The following is a 20,206-nucleotide window of genomic DNA, read 5'->3' as shown; positions in this document are numbered from 1 at the left end:
GAGCAACAGAGGAAGAAGGAGAGTCAGGAATAGGAGGAGGAAATGGAATGTGTGGCTAATTGCTTCCATGAAAACTACCCTCTTTGCCATGAAACCAGAAGAACTGGATGGTGCCTGGCTACCACTACTGAACATTTTGATCAGAGACTCTGTAGAAGAATCCTGATCAAAAGGGGGAAAATGCGGAATAGAATTTTAAATTCTCATGGAATCCTGGTTTTATGGAGTCATGGAGGCTGGATGAACCCCTAAACTATTGCCCTGAGGTATCCTTTAAACCTTAAACTTTATACCAGAAATAGCCCCTGAAATCTTCTTAAAACCAAATAGTACTTTAACTTAACTAGTAAAAAATGTCTGCCTTGAGCATTATGCCCTTTTATGGTTTATGCATATGGGATCAAATTGACAACAGCAACTCAAAAGTTTAGATAGGAAACTTTGGGAGCAGTGAATTTATGTTAAAGAGGAGGAACAGCTTGGGAAAGGAGGGTGAGAATGGTTGCAAAACTCAAAGAATGTAATCAGTGTCATTGAATTGTACATGTAGAAATTGTGGAATTGGTGTATGTTCTGCTGTGTATATTCTCAACAACAAAAAGAACAATTGCTTCTGTTCTTTCAAATCTTTGTTAACACTATATGGTCGAGTATAAAATTATGAAGTGATAACTAGAAATAGGATTGGCCATTTACCCTTGAGGCCACACAGGATTCTTATATAAATTAATATTCTTAAGAGTGAAATATTAATTTTTATTAAAATTTCTCTATGAATATTGAAATATTTTTCATGGGAAAAGTTTTGTTTGTTAAAACTAGATTATATGGGAAATTTGATGTGATAATATAAATATTTTACAACAACTAAAGAATGGCGAGAGTTCATCTCATGTACTTTGGACATGTTATCAGGAGGGACCAATCCCTGTAGATGGGCATCATGCTTGCTAAAGTAGAGGGTCAGTGAAAAAGATGAAGACCCTCAACGAGATGGATTGACACAGTGGCTTCAACAAGGGGCTCAAACATAACAACGATTTTGAGGATGGCGCAAGACTGGGCATTGTTTCCTTCTGTTACGCATAGGGTCGCTGTCAGTCAGAACTGACTCAACAGTACCTAACAAAAACAACAGTAAACTAAAGAAATATGTATAATTCCTTTTCCATTTAAAATATTTGAAATTTGGCTTTTACTTATATGGAAATCTCCCAACAGTTCCTGCTTTCCATTGTATTACTGTTTTCTCTTCTGGAAAATCTCATAAATTCATTTAGAGCTCCTGATTTTATATTTTTCGCAAGCCAAGATAATCACGTGTTTTCAATAATAGCAGAGCTCATGGAAAACTAGCAGAGAGAGTAAATGACGATTTGTTAAAAAACAAAACACTTGAACTAAGCACCTTCACCTTTCCCTGAATAACACTTAATTCCAAATGCCTTGGACATTATGGAAAAATACAGTCTGCAGATCCTTGTTGTTCATGTTTGGATTAAGGTAATGCACTACAGTTTTTTAGACTTGTTTTCAAATAGTTGGCACTTGGTAATGCCTCCTCCCCTTTTTTTTTATTTCCACCTTTTAGCTAATTTAGGTAATGGTGCTCCATGAGGATAAAAATGTTCTCTCATGTAGTATATCTGTTTTTATAGGCCAAGTACATCTAGATAATGTTTTGTGTTATTAGTAACCCTCTAAATTTCCTACACTGGGTTCTTAGTCTCCTGTATCAGATAGACCCAAGACTTTAAATCCTAGAACAGCATTTACCCATCTTCAAGTGAGACACTTGGCAGACCATTGCTTATTGCAGTAGCATACCTTCTAACATTCTTTAGTGATTTCTTATAAATAGTAAAATAGTTTCATTATTCAGTAAGCTCAGATATCAATAAGTCTGTAATTAAAATGCACCTCCCATAACCATGGAGAGAGGGACTAGTACCTCTGGATGTGGTAGAAGTATGTTTGGATAACAGAATTCTTGCTTCATGAATGGAGAGTCTTCTTATTTATTGAACAGTCTCGAATGAACTTGTTTAATGAAAATGGAAGATTTTTGTGTTTATTTGCTTTTATGATAATTTCTTTGCTGAAAACATGGGCTTTTACGGTATTGTAGGAGATAGTACATGTAGCAGATACTTTATCTAGGCTAGAATGTAGAAAGACAAAGTGGCTTAGAAACTTAGAAAAGTTATTTTGATAATGAAATGTACTCGTGCAGCGTTTCTTCAAAGACAAATGATGTTTAAATTTAAACAACACTGAAAGTAAATAGTTTAACTATGGTACACTAATATGTTTCTATCAGAAAAGGCTAGATTTTCTTGGTATTTTAGTTGAGCAGGATAAAAATGTTCCTTTCTTGACAAATTAAATTTTAGCTCTCAGAGCCCATGTGAATAATGTGCAAATATGGCGTGCTTCCACAATTTTGACACACTTTTACATCCTAATATTGAAGCTTTGCAATATGGCATACATACCCAAGCACATAGGTATTATGGATCCACATAGCACTTAAAATATCATAATGAGTAAAAGCATAATCTCTGAATCTAGGCCACCTGGATTCAAATCCTGGCTATATCACTTGCAAACTTTGTGACCCTGGGGAAGTTTCTAGGCCGAAGTTTCCTCATCTGTAAAATGGGAATAATAATGGCATCAACTTCAATATTTTGTTACAAGGATGAAATGGAACATTGCATATAGCACCTTTGGCACATTGTAAGCACTTATCAATGTTAGCTATTATTGCTTTATTGTTATATTGCTAAATAATTTGCATATAATATTACTAAAATCACATATGTTTTATCCTGGCTGCTTCAAGGCTCCTTTGCGTATAGACATGGCAGTAGACTAATAAACCAAGAAGTATCATTTTCAGTGATGATAAAGTGATGCTTCCAACTTCATTTGCCCTCTGAATTTGGTGAGCTCCCTAGGGTACTGTGGGAGATTGGATTATTGTTTCCAATTCTTTAATCCCTCCTTGTGAGAGATTTATATATTCACACCCATGAAATGTGACTTTGCAGTTCTCTCTACTAAAATGGATGAAGGATATTTCTGCACCCCGCTAATGTTGGTCTTGGCCATATGACTTGCTTTGACTGATGAAATTTTATGCGGTGTGATGTAGGCGGAGACCTTAAAAGTGTTTGCATGATTTAGATTGCTCTCTTGTATTTCTGTCACCTGCCATAAGAAAAACATGCCCTAGAGAGCCTCTGGGCCCAGAATTATGAAGATTTGTGGAGCAGACCTGAACGTAATCCAAAGCCTAGCCCACCACAGGCCAGCCCTGCAGCTGAGAAACATAAATGTTTGTTGTTGTAAGATACTGAGATTTCTGCTGTTGTTTGTTATGTAGCTGTGCAGAAAAGAGTTAAAACCCTGCTTGCAAGGTTGGCCCTTGACTGACACCTGGGAACTTTGGTTTCAGGAGGGTTCTTACCAGTAACTGATATGAGTGGCTCACTGTGCCTATACTGTTTGTGCCAACAATGTGGTTATGCTGAACACCTGCTTTCTTTCTGGGAGTCTGGAATTTTGTTACATAATAGGCAGAGGCTGCCTACAGGACCATCACTCAGTAAAAACCTTGGGTGCTGAGTCTCTAACAAGCTTCCCTGGTTGGCAGCATTTCACATATTTTGTCACAACTCATTGCTGAGGGCATTAAGCACATCCTGTGTGACTCCACTGGAGAGGACCCTTGGAAGTTTGCCCCTGCTTTTCCCCATGTACCTCTTCTCTTTGCTGATTGTGTTTTGTATGTTTTTGCTGTAATAGATCATAGCAATGAGTGTGACTGTATGCTGAGGCCTGTGATTCCTCCTAGCAGATAATCAACCTAAGGGTGGTCTTGAAGACCTCCCAAACATAGTAACATAATTGCAGCAATAGCTAATACAGACACAAGTAATTAAATGTGCTAATATGAATCTTGACCTGTTGTTGTTTGAGCTAATGCTGTTTGTGATGCAAGTTGATGTTTTGGATTCATAGGCCTCCATAAACAACAAGGCTTTTGTTTTAAAAGAGACCTTTTGTCCGTACTTCTACTCCCACACAAGAGCCTCCTGTGTGAGGCTTAGATTTCACCACAGACTTAACCAGACTCCCATAGTTGAGGGGATATATCAGTGCATCTTTTTCAAATCATTTCCCTGTCCTCCCTAGCTTGGCTTTTGCTCAGCTCCTTTTAGGGACTATAGCTGTGTGGGTATGCTGTATATGTCCTTTCTTTATGGAGAACCAACCCACTGGGTTGGGTTACAACAAGTGTTGCTTCATTTCCAAATCTATTAATTTGGTTCTATCCATCTCTAACACTTCCTGTATGCTATAATTGTCATGTATTTTGCCTGTGTAATTATAAACCCCACAAAACCATGTTATAATTTTTGCTTTACACAGTGATATGTATTTTCAGGAAATTAAGAGGAACAATAGTCTTTTATATCTATATAGATATTTACCATTTATGATGAACTTCTGTCTTTCCTGAAAATCCAAGTTTCCACCTAATATCATTTTCCTGTAGCCTGATGAGCTTCCCTTTGTATTTTGTGTTTTGCAGATCTGTTGGTGATGAATTCTCTGTCTTCTTTTATCTGAAAATGTTTTTATTTTGCCTCAATTTTTGAAGGCTTTTTTTCTGTTTATAGAATTCTGGGTTGACAGGTTTTTTGTTGTTGTTGTTCGCATTTTAAAGACGTTGTTTCAGTGCCTTCTAGCCTTCAGTTTTTTCTGATGAGAAGTCAGTGGTCATTGGAAGTATTATTTCCCTGTACTAGTGTGTCCGTTTTCTCTGACTGCTTTCAAGATTTTCTTTTTATCTTTTTTTCAGTGTTTGACAGTGATATTCCTAGGTATATTCTTCTTTTATATTTATCCTGCTTGGGGTTTTCTGAGCTTTGTGAATCTGCAAATTTATGTCTTTTGGGAAATTTTCAATTATTATTTTTTCTGAGACTCCAATTACTCACTTGTTAGACCTTTTGATATTATCCCATAGTCCCTGTCTTAGTTACCTAGTGCTGCTATAACAGAAATACCACACGTGGATGACTTTAACAAAGAGAAATTTATTTTCTCATAGTTTAGGAGGCTAGAAGTCCAAATTCAGAGCATCAGCTCCAGGGGAAGGCTTTTTCTCTCTAGGCTCTTGGGGAATGTCCCTGTCATCAGTCTTCCCCTGGTCTAGGAGCTTCTCAGTTCAGGGACCCCAGTTCCAAAGGATGAGCTCCACTCCTTTTTGCTTGGTGGTGATGAGGTCCCTATCTCTCTGCTTTTTTCTCTCTAATTTTCTCTCTGGTAAGATAAAAGGTGATGCAGGCCACACCCCAGGGAAACTCCCCTTATATCAGATCAGGGCTGTGACCTGAGTAAGAGTGTTGCATCCCACCCTAATCCTCTTTAACATAACCTAATCTTGCCTCATTAACCACCGGCAGAGATTAGAATTTACAGCACATGGGAAAATTACATCAGATCACAAAATGGAGGACCACTACACAGTACTGGGAATCATGGCCTAGCCAAGTTGAAACACATTTTGGGGGATACAGTTCAATCCATAACAGTCCCCAGTGGTCTATTCATTTTTTTCCAATATTTTTCTATCTGTTCTTTAGATTGGATAATTTCTACTGACTTATCTTCAGATTTACTGACTTTTTCCTCAGTTATCTCCATTTTCCTGATAGACCTATGTGGTGAATTTTTAATTTCAGATACTATATTTAAGTTCTGTAATTTCCATTTGGTTCTCTTTTATTGTTTCTATTTCTCTGTTGAGAACTTCTTCATTCATTACATGAATTTTTTTCTTTATGTCATTGTTAATAGTTATAATAACTGCTTTAAATTTCTTGTTTGCTAATTCCAACATCTGGGTATTTTGAGGTCTGTCTCTATGATTGTCATTTTTGTTGAGTAATCTAGATCATGTCCTGAACATTGTGAGTGAGCTGGTTGTGTAGACCCTGGATTCTGTTATGTTCCTTCAGAAGGTATTAATGTTTTTGTCTTAGCAGGAAATTAATTGGTTGGACTCCAACTGAAAGTTGTTTCTGGGCCAATGGTTCAAATCTCAATTCAGTTCATTGATCTTTAGCCGAGCAGAATTTGGGTTTTCCCTCTCTGGCTCTTTCCTTTCAGAGAGTCCCTCATTACTTTCTGGTGACAGTGGTTTCTCTGAACTCTGTCCTCTGATTCTTCCAACTAGAAAGAGAAAGTTATTAAAGCATCCAGAGAACAAAAAGACATATTACCTTAAAAGGAGCAACATCTAACATAGCAACAGAAATAATGGAAGCCAGAAGACAATGGAATTACATGCTTAAAGTGCTGAACAGGGAGGGGAAAAAAAAAAAAAAAAAAAAAACCCTGCCAACCTAGAATTCTATACTTAGTGAAAGATCCTCTAAAAAATAAAGATAAAATAGAGATGTTTTCAGGTACATAAAAGATGAGAGGGTTTGTCACCAGCAAAACTACAACAACTACAAAAGTTTTAAAATAAATTCTTTAGGGTGGAAGAAAATGATCCCAGATGGATATACTGAACTTCACAAAGGACAGAAGAACATCAGCAACACTATGTGGGTAAATATACAAGTATCTTGACTGTTTAAAATAATATCAATAATAATGAAAATCAGTGATCCAAGTTTTCATCTCAGTAAGGTAGAAAAAGAACAGAAAATTAACACCCCCCCCCCAGCAAAAATAGAAGAAAGGAAATGATTAAAAAAGACAAGAGGATTTTGTGAATAAGTCAATGCCAATAAATTGGATGGGTAGTAGACCTAAATATTAAAGCTAAACTATAGAGCTCTTAGGAGAAAACAGGAGAATATCATCTGACTGGGGGGTAGTCAAGGATTTCTTAGAACACAGAAAGTACTAAAAAAAACCTAATAAAATGGACTTCATAAAAATTAAACATATTTGCTCACCAAAAGCATATTAAGAAAATGAATAGGCCAACCACAGGCAGGGAGAAAATATTCACAATAAATACATCTGACAAAGGTCTTGGCATCCATAATACATAAACAATTTCTATAACTCAGTAACAATAAGGCAAACAACTCAATTTTAAAAATGGGTATAAGATTTGAACAAGCACTTCAGATAGGAAGATATACAACTACTCAATAAGCACAGGAAAAAGTGCTCAACATCACTAGTCATCAGGAAAATGCAAATTAAAACCACAATGAGATATTGCTACATACTAGAATGTATGGCCATAATTAAAATAGACTGGCAAGTCCAAATATCGGGAAAGATATAGAGCAATGGAATTTTCCTGCATTGTTGGTGGCCGTACAAAATGGTATAGTCCCCTTGGAATAGTGTGGTAGTTATTTATAAGGGTAAGTATTCACTTACCATTTACTCAGCAATCCCAAATGTAAGTTCTCAAAAAAAGCTTGTGGAAAATATTTGTAGCAGCTTTATACCAGTCCAAAACTGAAACAACCCAAATGTCCATTAACAGAAGAATGAATAAACAAATTGTGGTATATCCATACAATGGAATACTACTAAGGAATAAAAAAGGAAGATTTTGGATAAATCTCAAAAATATTTTACAACGTGTTACAATTATCTCAAGTAAAAATTCCATAAAAAAAAGTAGGTTAAGCAAAGGAAGTAGGATACAAGAGTGCCTACTGTATGATTTTATTTATTTGAAGTTTTAGAAAAGGCAAAACTAATGTATGTTGAAAAATATCAGAATAGCTGTGGTCCCAGGATGAGAGTGGGCTGACTGGGATGTGGCACGATGGACTTTTCTGGGGAATTGTTCTATTTCGTGATTGGGATGTTGGTTGTACAGGTCTGTGCATTCATCAAAACTCATCAAATTGTATACTCAATATTTGTATATCCTATTGTGTATAAATTATATTTTAATTACAAATAAAAGAAAGGTATCTGCATATTTCTTTAATTTGCAAGTTAGATTTTATTTTCTTTAACTCTGTATAAGGCCCAGCGCTTCATGTGGGTAACCTTATGAAAGAAATCTGTATATTTGGAAGTTGATTTCTCTTCTTTCCCTTGCCTTTCTTCCTCCTCTTCTTCTGAAAACCACAGGAATGTGAGAGAAGGTGGGTGACCACTGTAAGCAGAACTATAGCAGAAAACTTGTATCAGAATGTTCTGTCACTTAGACCTTGTGCAGGCCTGTAATTTGAATGTGTGACTCTAGAAATGGTTGCTATGGTGATAAACCACTTTACTTAAATAGCATGTATTTTACTCAAAATTCAGAGAAATGCTAACAGTTTCTAGTAATCATTCACTGGTATTAACTTGCAGTGATATGCCTAGAGCTTACAGGTTTTGCATCCATTATCACCAGATGAGTTCATCAGGTTAAAGTTATGCTAGTGAATAATGAAATATGTATGTTTAGCCCAATTTTCTTGTTACATATCTCCCTTTGCACACATGGAGTCCCTTTTCAGATTAATAATATAAGCTAGAAAAATCAGGTCAAGTGTACTGAATTACAAAAAAATGTGACTGGAGAAAACTTGCGAGGTCATCTTTTCTATCATTTTGCTTCCATAGGATGGACTATTACTTGAAGTGTCCCAAACAGTAAGAGTCTGTCAAGGATGAGGAGCAATTAAGATGCTGCTTGGGGCAGCCCCTGGCATAACTCTCCTCTGACTGTAGCACTCAGAGATGCCACCTAGCTCCAGAGTGCTGAGATTTGCCCCCTTTTTCATTTTATAGATTTTAAGTACATATCCTCGTGTTCTTTACCTTTTCAGACTGAAGAGCTCTCTTACAGAGAAATCTCCACCACTTTGTCATTTTTGTAGCCTGTCTGTAAACCTTGTCTGGTCCCTTTATATCTATTCATGCTGGTTGTAATGTTTCAGGGATGAATTCATCATGATTTTATATAAGGATAGAAGAATTTTTTTCTTTGACTTCTAAAATGCTTTTTGATGATACCCAGGTTTTCTTGATCATTGTGCAGTATCTTCAGAGAACGGTCTGTAATGATTTTTAGATCCTCTCCTGGATTGATAATGGATGGCCAACAGTCTAATGATAGCTTAGAATTTTCCCCCTAGAACTGAATATTGAAACTCCTCTGTCATCTTTCTCCCTGTTTGTACAATCTTATGGGAACTCATCACCTTCTATTTACTTTTCATGACTGAAGATCTTAGTGACGCCCATAGCTTTGGCAATTTCACTTTTCACTTCTCTGTCCTATTACTTACAAAACTATAAAATTGTATCAGTGACAGCATAGATCGCTGAGGAATCCCACCAGCTGTGAGAGAAGAAAAGGAGAAACTCAAAAGTTAGATAATCTACAGTCTACAAAAGAAATTAAGATTTGTTCATGTTCCTAGAAAAAAGCCTGGAAGCTGGAATTTGTCTTGGCCAGGTATTTTCCAAAGAGATGACAGACTTGGCTCTTGGTGAAGAAAACTACACTTTGGCCTGAAGGTCACCATGGTGGCCAGCCTGCATCCTTGTTCTGTTAACATCAGAGAACAATTTGAATTTGGGACCATTTGTGAGAGGAGACCCAGAGGATCTTTTCGGAAAACTCTTTACTATTCAGATTCCTAAACAAAGGCATCCTAACTGAATGCAGCTGGGAATTAGCAAAGAGAAATAGTATTTTACAAGGTACACACACACACACACACACACACACACACACGCACAGTATTTTACAAGGTACACACATACCCTTAGAAGGTCCTAAGCATTTACAATAAACATTCATGTAAAAAGTAAGTAGATTTGGATGTTACCAGGGAATGAAGGAAAAAATATTATGATTTATTTCAGTGCAACAAGTTTTAGGCTGATTGTGGGGCTCAGTTAAAATATGGTTGACTATTTAGCTTTAACATATATGAAACACCAAATTGACAAAGAAATAAGAAATCAGCATTTTATATGCTGCTGGTAGAAGTATACGTTGGTACAACTGTAATGGAGGGCAATATGGTGAAATTATACATCCATATACCTTTTGACCCAGGAGTTTCACTTCTAAAATATATATCTGGTAGATATACATGTGCAAAATGATGCAAGTATAAGATTATTCGTGTAGTATTACATGCACTAGTAAAAGATTGGAAACAACCCAAATGGCCATTCTGAAGGAACTGATTATTTAGATAGGTTATGGTGCATCCAAACATGAGAATGCTGCACAGCCAGAAAAAAAGGACAAGGTATCTTTTTATGTACGGATATAGAATGATCTTAAAGATAATTGTTAGTTGAAAACTAGGTGTAAAGAGTGCTTATATTTGACTACCATTTGTGTAAAAGGAGGATGAAAGTGCATTGAGAGATGAAATCGAACAATATGAAATTGACATTATTGGACTGTTTTTGACCTACAAAAATAACAACCAATTCTACTTGGTTCAACCTAATATTTGCTTAAAACCAAGCCAAACCCATTGCTATCGAGTCGATTCAGACTCATAGCAATGCTATAGAACAGAATAGAACTGCCCCATAGGGTTTCCAAAGAGCGGCTGGTGGATTTGAACTGCCAAACTTTTGGTTACAAGTCAAGCTCTTAACCACTGCACCACCAGGGCTCCAGTAGTTGCTTAAGGATGCATAAAATATCTCTGGAAGTGTATAATTTAAATTGATAATATTGGCTGTTTTTGGTGGGGTGCAGAACTAAGTTAACTACGGGGCAGGGATGAGATTTTGTACATTTTGCATATTAAATCATGTTGTTGTTGTTAGGTGCCATCTAGTCAGTTCTGACTCATAGAGACCCTATGTCCAACAGAATGAATCAATGCCGGGTCCTGCGCCCTCCTCACAATCGTTATGCTTGAGCCCATTGCTGCAGCCATTCTGTCAGTCCATCTTGTTGAAGATCCTCTTTTTCGCTGGCTGTCTACTTTACCAAGTATGATGTCCTTCTCCAGGGAGTAGTCCCTCTTGATAATATGTCCAAAGTATGTGAGACAAAGTCTCACTGTACTTGCTTTCTAAGGAGCATTCTGGTTTGTCATGGATTGAACTGTGTCCCCCAAAAAATGTGTATAGCAACTTGGCTAGGTCATGATTCCCAATATTGTATGATTGTGTTATCTGATGTGATGTCCTTATGTGTTGTAAACTCTACCACTATGATGAGATTATATGTGATCTCCTCATGTGTTGTAAATTCTATCACTGTGATTAGGTTATACTGATGAGGTTGACAAGATCCGTGTCTTAATGCAATGTCTTTTGAGATATAAAAGAGAGAAGTGAGCAGAGGCACATGGGAACCTCATACCACCAAGAAAGTGCTGGGAGCAGAGTGCGTCCTTTGGACATGAGGTTCCTGTGCAGAGAAGCTCCCAGACCAAAGGAAGACTGATGACATGGACTTTCCTCCAGAGCCGATGGACAAAGCGTTCCCCTGGAGCTGATGCCCTGAATTTGGACTTGTAGTCTACTGGACTGTGAGAGAATAAATTTCTCTTGTTAAAAACCATCCACTTGTGGTATTTCTGTTGGAGCAGCACTAGATGACTGAGACATGGTTGTACTTCCTCCAAGACAGATTTGTTCATTCTTCTGGCAGTCCATGGTATATTCAATATTCTTTGCCTACACCATAACCCAAAGCCATCAATTCTTCTTCGGTCTTCCTTATTCCTTATTCATTGTCCAGGAGTCATAGGAATGTATTAAACCCAAACGTACTGCCATCGAGTTGATTCTGACTTACAGTGACCCTATTGGACAGCGTAGAACTGCCCCCGTAGGGTTTCCAAGACTGTACATCTTTGCGGAAGCAGACTGCTACATCTTATAAATCACTAAAATTATATATAGAGAGGTAAATGTATGTGGTTGAGGAATATAATTTTCTCTTCTTGCTATAGAATGAAACTGAGAAATGTCATGTTTCTACACTGAAACAACCAAACATTTTGGTTTAGTTTCTTCTTTCTTTCCACATTTCCAGAGAATTCTGAGAATTAAGATATCCAAGAAGAAGAAAATACAGAACCTCTAGTGTTTTTGGAAAAAAGAAAAAAAAAAAAGTCTAATACTGCCTTCTGAATATTTCTTTCTTCTAAATCTACTAATGATTCAAGCATTTTAAAAAATGGAACAGTGAAGAAGAGTGGAAAAGCCAGATATGAACATGAGCCCATTAAAAATAAAATAACTAAATCTCTATTCCTATTCTGTAGAATATTGTAGTGGACATGTTGAAAAACATTTGCTATACTACTTGGATAATAACTCAAGAGGTGGAAATGTCAAAGGAGAGAGGGCTATGTTTAGATTCACCTTTTAATAGGATTTGGATATACGTAAAGTGAACTAAATTTTTGTGAATTGAAATTTCCAAGATAAGTTTCATATCTTAGTGATCAGTACTGTATCAAACAAAGCAACTTGTCCTCAGCGAGATACTAGGTAGAACCTCAGGGGTGTTGTATTCTTACCCTCTAGCTGAACACTTAATTCCAGAACACTTAGTTGTGCTCATGAAGAACCCGTATATAGATCAAGAGGCCATCATTCAAACAGAACAAGGGGGTATTGCATGGTTTAAAGTCAGGAAAGGTGTATGTCAGGTTTGTATCCATTCACCATACTTAATTCAATCTATGTGCTGAGCACATAATCCAAGAAGCCAAGAAGCTGGACTATATGAAGAAGAACTGAGGCATCAGGATTGGAGGAAGGCTCATTAACAACCTGTGTTATGCAGATGACACAACGTTGCTTGCTAAAATGAACAGGACTTGAAGCACTTACTGATGAAGATCAGAGACCACAGTCTTCAGTATGGATTACACCTCAACATAACACAAAAATCCTCACAACTGGACCAGTAAGCAACATCATGATAAAGGGAGAAAAGACTGATGTTGTCGAGGATTTCATTTTACTTGGATCCACAGTCAACACCCATGGAGCCATTCTCCCAGCTTTGAAGTGGGAAGAAATTAACAAACAGGAAAAAGTAATCTGCCAGCTCCCCTAAGCCAGGAACTCAGGGCAGGCACAGCTCCTTTGCCTAGGCACAGGCATAAGGGGTCCATGGACTTTGAATGCCTTTCACCCCTGCATAGACCTGTGTGGGCCCATTTCAACAGCATAGGCCCTCATTAGCACAGTACAATAGGGTCTATACCTGAAGCCTAATTTCAGCTGTATCTGCTATATGGTGGAGTGGCAGGTTTGTGACATTTGACACCACCCTGCTCATTAAGCAGTGTCCTCACCTACCCACATCAGGGGCCTTAGGACTGGTGGCTCCACCCATGCCACCTAGCCACCTGTGACAGAGGTCCAAGAGTAAGTGGTGTCTCCCAGTCCTTACAGCCAACAGCACTGGCTGCTCATAGTCCGGCTGCAAAATCCACCCACCTACATGCTCTATGGAACAGGGACATGCTTTCCTCTCAGATATTCAGGGGCAGCCATCAGCCCTCTGCCTTGCTCAGCACATGACCCCCACTGTAGCCAGATACCTGTGCCTACTCTAATCACCCCTGCCTGTCTAGGACTGTAGGTGAGAACCTGCACCACATACTTGGTGACTAACTAACTGGACACCTGAGCTGAATCTATACAAGAAAAGTAAACAATGTCCTGGGCTCACATACCTAGTAACAGCTCTAACTACCTGGTGACAGGACGTGAGAGCTTCAAAGGCAGCAGTAATCAAACTAGCTTACATGAGCAGCCTATTTGGGCATATCAAAACAAAACAAGAAGCTAGGACAGATTAAGCAAGCATAAAATATATAAATGTTGTAACTTATTGTTGGCTTGGAGACAACAGTCAATATCAAGTCACATAAAGAGGCAGACCATGATGGCTTCAGCAAGCACCCAAAACAAAGAATCAAGAAATCTTCCAGAGGAGAACTTCTTGGAATTACCAGAGGTAGAATTCAAAAGATTAATATACAGAGCTCTTCAAGATATCAGGAAGGAGATCATTCAAAACGCAGAGCAAGCCAAGGAACACACAGACAAAGCAATAGAAGAACTCAAGAAGGCTATGCAAGAGCATAATGACAGATTTGACAGGCTGAAAGAGTCAATAGAGGCAGCAAACAAATCCAAAAGATCAACAATAAAATTTCAGAATTAGGCAACTCAATAGAAAGTCATAGGAACAGAATTGAGGTGGTGGAAGTCAGAATTAGTGAGATTGAAGATAAAGCACTTGACACCAACTTATTTGAGGAAAAATCAGATAAAATAATTCTAAAAAATGAAGAAACCCTAATAATTATGTGGAACTCTATCAAGAGGAATAATCTGTTAGTGATTGGAGTACCACAATGGGGGGGGGGATAACAGAAAATACAGAGAGAATGGTTGAAGATTTGTTGGCAGAAAACTTCCCTGATATCATGAAAGATAGGAAGATATCTATCCAAGATGCTCATTGAACCTCACACAAGGTAGATCCCAAAAGAGAGTCACCAAGACATAATCAAGCTTGCCAAAATCAAAGATGAAGAGAGAATTTTAAGAGAGGCTAGGGATAAATGAAAAATCGTCTGCAAAGGACAGTCAATAAGATTAAGCTTGGACTACTCAGCAGAAACCATGCAGGCAAGAAGGCAATGGGATGACATATATAAAGCCTTGAAGGAAAAAAGTTTGCCTACCAAGAATTATGTATCCAGGAAAACTGTCTCTCAAATATGATGGCGAAATTAGGGTATTTCCAGATAAACAGAAGTTTAGGGAATTTGTAAATAACAAACCAAAATTACAAGAAATACTTAAAGGGAGTCCTCTGGTTAGAAAATCAATAACATCAGATAACAACCCAAGACTAGAACACAGGACAGAACAACCAGATATCAACCCAGATAGGGAAGTCACAAAAATAAATCAAAGCTAAAACACTGAAAATAGGGAAACAGATGTCAGTATGTAAAAAATGACAACATTAGAATAAAAAAGAGGGACTAAATAATGTAGTCATAAATCTTTCATATGGAGAGGAAGTCAAGGCAATATAAAGAAATAAAAGAGTGGTTTAAACTTAGAAAAATAGAGGTAAATATTAAGGTAACCACAAAGGAAACTAATAGTCCTACACATCAAAATAAAAAACAGGAAAACATAAAGACTCAGCAAATACAAAATCAACAACAACAAAAAGTATGGAAAGAAAATACTTGAAGAAAAACGACTCAGCACAGAAAATTAAGTGGAACAAAGAAACTGTCAACAACACACACAGACACAAAAACATGAAAATGACAGCAACTAAACTCATACCAATTGATAATTACGCTGAATGTAAATGGACTAAATGCACCAATAAAGAGACAGAGAGTGGCAGAATGGATAAAAAACCCGATCCATCTATGTGCTGTCTACAAGAGACACATCTTAGACCTAAAGACACAAAGTAAAACTCAAAGGATGGAAAAATATGTATCAAGCAAACAAAAATAAAAAAATAGCAGGAGTGGCAATATTAATCTCTGACAAAATAGACTTTAAAGTAAAATCAACCGCAAAGGATAAAGAAGGACACTATATAATGATTAAAGGGTCAGTACATAAGGAGGACATAACCATAATAAATATTTACACACTCAACAATAGGGCTCCTAAATACATAAACTCTAACAGCATTGAAAAGAGAAATAGACAGCTCCACAGTAATAGTAGGGAACTTTGACACTCCACTTTCGGTGAAGGACAGAACATCCAGAAAGAAGGCCAGTAAAGACACGGAAGATCTAAATGCCACAGTCAACCAACTTGATCTCATAGACATATACAGAACACTTCACCTAACAACAGCCAAGTATACTTTCTTTTCCAACACACATGGACCATTCTCCAGAGTAGACCACATATTAGGCCATAAAGCAAGCCTTAACAGAATCCAAAGCACTGAAATATTACAAAGCATCTTTTCTGACCACAAAGCCATAAAAGTAGAAATCAATAACAGACAAAGCAGGGAAACAAATCAAACACATGGAAACTGAACAACACCTTGCTCAAAAACTACTGGGTTATAGAAGAAATCAAGGGCAGAAAAAAGAAATTCACAGAATCAAATGAGAATGAAAACACATCCTACCAGAACTTCTGGGACACAACAAAAGCAGTGCTCAGAGGTCAATTTATAGCAATAAATGCACACACCCAAAAAGAAGAAAGGGCCAAAATCAAAACATTAACCCTACAACTGGAACAAGCCCTTGGGTGCCAGAAGAAAGGAAATAATAAGAATTAGAGCAGCATGAAATGAAATAGAGAATAGAAAAACAATTGAAAGAGTTAACAAGACCAAAAGCTGGTTCTTTGAAAAGATCAACAAAATTGATAAACCATTGACCAAATGACAAAAGAAAAACAGGAGAGGAAGCAAATAACCCGAATAAGAAATGAGATGCGTGATATCACAACAGACCCAACTGAAATTAAAAGAATCATAACAGAATACTATGAAAAATTGTACTCTAACAAATTTGAAAACCTAGAGGAAATGGACAAATTTCTAGAAACACACTACGTACCTAAACTAACACAATCAACACCCATGGAAGCATCAGTCAAGAAATCAACAGATGCATTGCATCAGACAAATCTGCTTCAAAAGACTTCTTTAAAGTGTTAAAAAGCAAAGATGTCATCTTGAAGACTGAGGTGTGCCTGACTCAAGCCATGGTGTTTTCAGTCACTTCATATGCATGCGAAAGCTGGACAACGAATAAGGAAGACCGAAGAAGAATTAATGCCTTTGAATTGTGGTGTTGGTGAGAAATATTGAATATACCATGGACTGCCAAAAGAATGAACAAATCTGTCTTGGAAGAAGTGCAAGAATGCTCCTTAGAAGCAAGGATGGCTTACTTGATGTATGTGTCACATACTTTGGACGTGTTATCAGGAAGGATCAGTCCCTGGAGAAGGACATCATGCTTGGTAAAATAGTGGGTCAGTGAAAAACAGAAAGACCCTCAAGATGGATTGACACAGTGGCTGCAACAGTGGGCTCAAGCACAACAAGATTGTGAGGATGGCGCAGGACTGGGCAGTGTTTCGTTCTGTTGTTCGTAGAGTCGCTATGAGTCAGGACCAACTTGATGGCACCTAACAACAACAACAAGCTGAACATAAGGAGTCTTCAATGAGAGAATACAACTGCATCAGTGAATGCTAAATAACTGTAAATATTTTCTACTTCTTGAAAGAGTACAAAGAGAAGCAACCCAGAAATTTCCTTGTGGAAAAAAAATCTACAGAGAAAAGAACCTTTTTTACATTTCAAAATTTATACAAATTGATTTTCAATGTACAAAATGATTTTTAAATATTACCAGCTCAAGAATTAGCATGCACTGTTATAAAGTCATGGGGCCTTGGTGGTGCAGTGGTTAAGAGCTATGGCTGCTAACCAATAGGTCGCGAGTTCAAATCCACCAGCCGTCCCTTGGAAGCTGTATGGGGCAATTCTACTCTGTTCTATAGGATCACTATGAGTTGGAATCAACTCAATGGCAATGGACTTGAGGGTTTTTTTTGTTTTTTTTTTGTTTTTTTTGGTTATAAAGTCAGACATAAGTGATGTTCTTCTGAAGAGGCACATATTTAAGGGCTGTCTGCAATAAGCAAACAAATGTCAGGTAAATTCTCTCTTGTAATACAGGTACCACAAAGCCTAAATTACCTGAAGTTTTGCTGCAGTCCTGGGAGGTCATTTATTCCTTGAACAAATTATATACGAAGTTCTTACTACTGTGTATAAAACGTGGTCACTTTTATCAACGAGCACTTGAATGATCAAAGAAGCACCGTGTTCATTTGTTTTGTGTCACATGTAATCCTTTCACGTTCTTTGAAAATTATTAACGCGCATGTTTCATGACTCTCAGGTAACCAGAGTATTAAACTTGTGAGGCTGTTCACAGAGCTGCCTAAATGAGAGCTTGCCGACGCTATACCCCCACATCCTGGCTCCTGCCCTGCTTGTGTAGGTCTCCTCATATATTCTCTGCTCTGGTACAACCCTGTGCTCAGCTGAATTTAATTAGAAGTGATCACTTTTAAAATGGGTCTAAGGTCAAAATGAACTCTGCTTCCCTCATGACATCAGGGTTAGGGAAGGTGACCTGAGAAAATACAATTGCCTATTAAAATCTCTTCGACTTGTTTTGTGCTTTAAAGCTCACACAGTACTTTCCTGGCCACTACCTTCATTCTTGTAGTAAGCTCATGGATTAAACAGTGCAAATACTGTTTTCCCCATTTAACAGTGAGGAATTCGAGACTCCCAGAGGTCTACATACCTGCCCAAGTCGTGTGACTGGGATTAGAATCCAGTCCCTGGAATTAATGCCAGGAAAACAATGAGAACGTATTGGGTGGGCCGTATGCAGCAGCTTTGTACCCAGGTTAGAAAGAATGATCATGCTGTACTTGTCAGGGTAATTGTACAAGTGTCAAAGCTTGTTTAGAAGTCTGTAAAGATGAAATGAGATGAGTACAATTAAGTCCAACTGGACTTTCCTATGCAAGTGTTACCATTTACTTTCCTTTTACGTGGCAGAGGATTTGAAATTGAGCCTATACAGTTTGCCCTACATCAAACACTAAATAATTCCATTTTCTTGAGTGTGCGAAAGGAACTTTATTTGTCACTTAATAATAATTTTATAATGTGACTACTTTATGTTCCATATCTGGAAAAGTTTCCATCTTGCAAATTCTGGGCAACTTTGTGGTTTCTTGCTTCCTTGAATTGCTGTATTGCTTTGTGTCTGAGAATTCATCCAGGCCTTCTCTTTTATTTCTAGCTCACTGCTTGTGAAAAGATACTTCCTGTGACCAGTGAGAAAGCAAATATGGACAGTTTGGACACGCTCTCTTCAGGTACCACATCTAGCAGACTTCTTCCAGTTGGACTCAAGGAGGAACTAGAGAAAGCCCCTATAACTTCAAGCCAACAGATAGCAGGCAAATTCACTAATAAATCCATTGGCCTGTCTGGAACCAAAAAGAAACTCTAAGATTTCCTCCAACACGGAATAGTACAAGAACAAGGCTGCTGTTTCTAGTGCTGAAATGAGAAGATGGGGGGGAAAAGGATAGGACTATACCGAGCCCCTAGCCTTTTAGCTCCGCTGAGCCCTGTCACGTGTTCGAATCAGTTTAAAAATGAAGCTAGTTATCTCAAAGCAGCACGAGCTGCATATGATGTTAAAGAACAGCCATCAGTAGGCTCCATGGTGGTCTGTGGCTGAAATCAACTTAAGATGTATACAAGGGTTGTTTAGACTGGATAGCCCTCAAGGCAGCAGGGCCAGTTGGGAAGCCTTTGGGGCATACTTGCTTAGTTTCACTTCACATTCTTATGTTTAGTCACAGATAGTTATAGGGGAAAATGATAGGCCAAATATAGTAATGGAGGTTCCAAATAATTATGTGCACTTTGCACTAGAAGACTTTGTTAGGAAATTGCTAATAAACTTGCCATAGGCATTATAACAGAAGTGCTTCCGTCATTCACATGTGTTCTTGTGATTTTAGGTTGCTATAGATTGCTTTAGACAACTTATTTTAAAAGTGTAGAGATAGGAGATTTTGTAACTACTTGCTATTAACTTGCTGCTAAATTCCCAATGTATTGATTGAATCAATAAAAGACAGATGTTGCTCATGCAAGTTAATTCTTATGTTAACAAGAGGTGAATATAGTACGGTTCTCTAAAGCCTTATGGAAATCATAAACTTAGTCTGCTGCCACAAAGGTAGGCACACATCTTTGGGGAAGGTCATGAGGGTGGACATGGGAAAAAACATCATTACACTGAGTATTACAAGTATCTTCTTTCCACCTGGGTAAATAGTTTTTTGAGTTTGTGTGTGTGTGTGTGTGTGTGTGTGTGTGTGTGTGTGTGTGTGTTTTAGGTGAAAGTTTACAGCATAAATTACTTTCTTATTCAAAGATTTGTACACAAATTGTTTCGTGATGTTGGTTGCAATCCTCACAATGTGTCGGCATTCTCCCCCTTTCACTTTCCATCCCAGGTTCTCCGTGTCCATTCGTCGGGTTTTCCTGTCCCCTCCTGCCTGCTTATCTTTGCTGTTGGGCAGTTTGTTACCCATTTGGTCTCACATACTTGATTGAACCAAGAAGCATGTT

The 20,206-nt window shown here is 37.7% G+C and overlaps 1 protein-coding gene across 2 annotated transcripts in view; it reads left to right on the top strand.

Moving 5' to 3' along the window:
- Window positions 1-19,070, top strand: part of STK33 (serine/threonine kinase 33) — a 70,687-nt gene extending 51,617 nt beyond the window's left edge. For both annotated transcript variants that reach the window (XM_023736545.1, XM_004369619.1), the window contains one exon: window positions 18,858-19,070. In XM_023736545.1, the coding sequence (XP_023592313.1) occupies window positions 18,858-19,070 (213 nt within the window). The remainder of the gene's footprint in view (window positions 1-18,857) is intronic.
- Window positions 19,071-20,206: the final 1,136 nt, after the last annotated feature.

Source organism: Trichechus manatus, unplaced genomic scaffold (genome assembly GCF_000243295.1).
Source record: "Trichechus manatus latirostris isolate Lorelei unplaced genomic scaffold, TriManLat1.0 scaffold00006, whole genome shotgun sequence".
Classification (NCBI taxonomy): Eukaryota; Metazoa; Chordata; class Mammalia; order Sirenia; family Trichechidae; genus Trichechus; species Trichechus manatus.
Note: the sequence above shows the minus strand (reverse complement) of the source record. Positions and strands in the feature narration are given on the sequence as shown.